Source organism: Musca vetustissima, unplaced genomic scaffold (genome assembly GCF_032173495.1).
Source record: "Musca vetustissima isolate MV318-11 ecotype Yass unplaced genomic scaffold, APGP_CSIRO_Mvet_v1 utg238187, whole genome shotgun sequence".
Taxonomy (NCBI): domain Eukaryota; kingdom Metazoa; phylum Arthropoda; class Insecta; order Diptera; family Muscidae; genus Musca; species Musca vetustissima.
The window spans coordinates 16,534-20,739 of record NW_026876995.1 but is presented as its reverse complement, the minus strand read 5'-3'; the positions used below and the strand labels follow the sequence as shown (position 1 = coordinate 20,739).

General features: G+C 32.8%; 1 protein-coding gene across 1 annotated transcript; it reads right to left on the bottom strand.

Annotated features, from left to right (window-relative positions):
- Window positions 1-920: 920 nt before the first annotated feature.
- LOC133321521 (general transcriptional corepressor trfA-like) lies at window positions 921-3,190 on the bottom strand (the record flags this gene model as incomplete). Its single annotated transcript, XM_061530604.1, has 1 exon — window positions 921-3,190. A coding segment is annotated over exon 1 (2,270 nt), but the record flags the coding sequence as incomplete, so codon positions are not given.
- Window positions 3,191-4,206: the final 1,016 nt, after the last annotated feature.

Here is a 4,206-nt window from a genome sequence, read left to right as displayed (position 1 = left end):
AAATTTTACGCCTGCTCCAAACTGCATATTCGCCCTCAGATTCAGTAAGGAAATCACTCCCTTCTTCTTCATTGTCATCGATATATTCATGATTTTCAAATCGTTTATTTCTCTCAATGACATTTTCTTTGATTACGCTTTTATCGGCACTATTGCTAAATGATTGTTGATTTCTTTTGTTATCGTTTTCTATCAACATTTTATTATCGAATTTATTTGATTCTTTATTCAGATGTTTTTCATAATCTAGGATGCTATTCGCAACCTCTTTTTCAGAACTTCGATTAATTTGAAGTTCATTTCTTTTCACGTATTTATCGATCGTGATTCGTTCATTATTATTATCGATTTCTTTCCGATCCCTGATATTTTGGTTTTTATTTAAGGATCGAGTATTCCTTCTGAATTCGTTAGAATCGGTTTGAAAGCTATCCGAATGATCTTCACCGATTTCATTGTTGTTCCCATTTTGCTTACCGATTTCTGTTGACGATTCCCGATATATTCTGCTCACATATATTTCATCGATTTTATTGTTATTCTCATTTTGTTTGTTGGTTTCATTTGCTGATTTCCGATTTCGTATATTTTCGTTTTTATTTAATGATCGAGGATTCCGTTCGTTTTCGTTAGTATCGTCTCTAAATGAATTAGAATTATACTTATCGATTTCTTTGAGGTCTATAAATTTTTTATCGGTTTCATTTGACAATTTCCGATTCTCTCGAATTTTGATTTTATTTTTCGCATCAATTTCTTCCCTATATTTTATTTCTCCTTTATTGTCTTCTTCAATTTGATTTTCCTGATTTTTTAAGGGTCTTATATTCCTCGATTCTTCTCGGCCTCCTCCAACATTAGTCTCTTCTTCTCCTTTTCGGTTGCCTTCATAATTTAAGGATCTCCAAGTCCTCTCTAACGATAGATCGGAATTATTCTTATCGATTTCTCTGAGTTCCATATTTGTCTTATCGGTTTCATTTGGCGATTTCCGATTCTCTCTAATTTTGCTTTTATTTTTCGCATCACTTTCTTCCCTATATTTTAATTCTTTTTTATATTCTTCCTTAATTTCATCTTCCTGATTTTTTAAGGGGCTTATATTCTTTGATTCTTCTTCTCGCCCTGCATTAGTCTCTTCATCTTCTTTTTGGTTGCCTTCATAATTTAAGGATCTCCATTTCCTCTCCGGCGATAGATCGATTCTTGATTCTTTTCCTCGTTCTGCATTACCCTCTTCTTCATTTTGGATGTTTTCATAATTTGAGGATCTCCAACGATCTGAAGACAGACCCAATTCTCCTCCATTAATCTCAACCTCACTTTCATATTTTTCCTTCCTCAATGATCTTCGATTCCTTTCCAAATTATTAAATTCCAGATGATGATTTAGGGTCACCCCTCCTCCTCCTCCACTACTACTGGCGGCAGTGGCTGTTATAGGAGCGGTGCTAAAAATACTATTACCAAAATTTGGTTTCTCCAGCTGGGTTGGCAATTTGTAAATGTCACCATAAGGTCTTCGCGTGGTGGTTGTTCTTTTTCCCATAACAATGGGAGGTCCTCCCCCTGGAGCCAAAAGACCCTGCCGTGGCTTAACTGTGGTAGTACTAGTCACTCTATGACCCGGTGGCTTGGATTTTTTATTTTTACGTTTATTTTTCAATTTTTGTCTCTGACTCAGGGGTCTGGGTGTGGTGCTGCTCAGTTTATCCTTTACCGTTATTTCGGTTCGCACAATAACGGGGGCAGGTTTTTTGAGCGGAGTTATTAATTTCGAATTGGGAGGTGGCGCCGCGGAGGAGGTATTTGTCTTGGTATTTAATCTGATGATTTGTGGTCTCATGGTAGTACTTGAAGTGGTGCTGGTTTTTTGAGGCCTCGAAAATGAAGAGGGTATTTCATATTTGGATTTTATATTTGTTTTATTTTTATCGGGAGCGGGGAGTTTACACTGTTGCTCATATTCCTGTTTCAGCTGAAAAATGTCCCTTTCATATTGTTCTTTGGTTATAAAGATCGGTATACTTCCATTTGTCCGGGGTATGGTATTATTTTGTGATTTACCCATTTCGGTAATGGCATAAACTATGCCAGTCGAAGGATTTGTAAAATAGATGGGAAAATGGGCTCGAGTATTATTCTGATAGAGATTGTTGAGGGAATATTTTTCCAATTCATTCGGGTGTATGGGTTTTAAATTGATCTCTGGGAAGTTGGCGGGTTTTGTGGGATATGGAGCCAAAGCATCATTATCGTTCATATCCACCTCACCTTCATAGATTTGATTGCCGGTCTCATCGTCATCAACATAATTGAAATTCAAATTTGAGGTCAAGTGATAACGATTATTTGTGGAGGATCCTTGTAGGTCCTGGCTGAAGATGGGAGGCCTTGGCCGTTTGGTGGTGGTTGTTGGAGTTTTTGTGGGTTTTTGATTTAAATATTTATTTATATCAGCCTCATCGTTTTTATTGTCATCGGCATAATGGAAATTTAAATTTGAGTTTAAATTATAACGATTATTGTTGGAGGATGCTTGCAAGCCCTGGCTATATATCGAAGGTTTGGAATTTTCCAAATTATTGTAAAATTTATTTAACCCAGTCTCATGTTTATTATCCTTGTTATGGATATTCAAATTCGATGCCAAATCATAACGATTATTGTTGGAGGATGCTTGCAAGTCCTGACTGTACATCGAAGGTTTGGTCTGGGATCCGGAATTTTCCAAATTATTGTAAAATTTATTTAATCCAGCCTCATGTTTATTATCCTTGTTATGGATATTTAAATCCGATGCCAAATCATAGCGATTATTATTGGTGGCATCCTTCAAATCCTGACTAAATATTGGAGGAGAATTTGTTGTTGTTGTTTTTGTTGTATGTTGTTCTACGTTATTAAAATATTTTTGTAAATGACTTTCATATTGATATTTTGGCACAAAGGTATTGACTGAATTCTCTTGCTGTGGACGATATAATTCCCTTTCCGGTTGCCTTTTTAAGATGTCATGCGTCCATGTTCGATGTGTTTCTCGCAGAAGATTATCAAATTCTTCGGCACTCGGATGATAACCATATTCGTAATTATTGGCCGTGGCCTCGACTACCACATTTAGACCGGATATACTGGCCAATAGCCACTTCAACATTAACACCTTAATGACAATGAAAAACCAACACATTTTTCAAACCGCACTTTTTACACACTTTTTCGATATTTTCTATTTTTGCTCTTTTATTACGATTCAGCGATTTTTTATTTCTTGTTTGGTTTTAAGAGGACATCAAGATTTTTTATCTTTTTTATTCAAATATTTTTTTTTTCGAATACCACTTCAAATTCTTATCTTATTTCCTAATTTTTCCTTTTTTAATTGGGCGCCAATATTTTGTTGTTTTTTTTTCTTTGTTAGTTTCACCAGGAAGTAAACCAATATATATTTTTAATTGCGAATTTATTTTTTCGAATACTTTTTCTGTCCTTGTATTACCCGGAAGGTATACAGGATTTTTATCTTTTTTTAATTGTGAATATATTTTTCTCGTGTACTTTTTTAATTTTTTTTGTTTGTCTATTTTTAATTTGTTAATATTTGTTTTTGTAGATTTTCTTGAATTTTTTGATTATGTTTTAAATTGCTAATACACTTTTCATACACTTTTTCAATCCTTCTCATATTTTTCGCCTTTTTCTTTCTCCTTGTCAATATTTTTCATTCAATAATTCTTTTTTGATATTTTTATAAATAAATATGTTTTGGAATACCTTTTTATACTATTTATTATTTCTCGTTTTTTATTTATTTTTTCCACATTCTTATTTTTATTTAGACAACAAGAATTTTCTTTTCACTGCATTCCCTCTTATTTTGTTTTTTCTGCCTTTTTCATTTCTTTCTTTATTAATTTTTTCACTTAGTTTTAGGACTTCATCTTAGTTTTTTAATATAAAATATTTTTTGAACACATTTTTGTAAATATTTTTCTTTCAAAATTGTAATTTATTTGTGTAGCAAGATTTGTATTTTTTATAAATATTTTTTGGAACTCCTTTTTTAATCCTTTTCTTATTATGTTTCTTTATTTATTTTTCCTTCTTAGTTCCATTAAGACTGCTGGAATGTCCTTTTTAATTTTTTTCGAACACCTTTTTAATCCATTTTCTAATATTTTATTTATTATTCCTATAGATTTATTT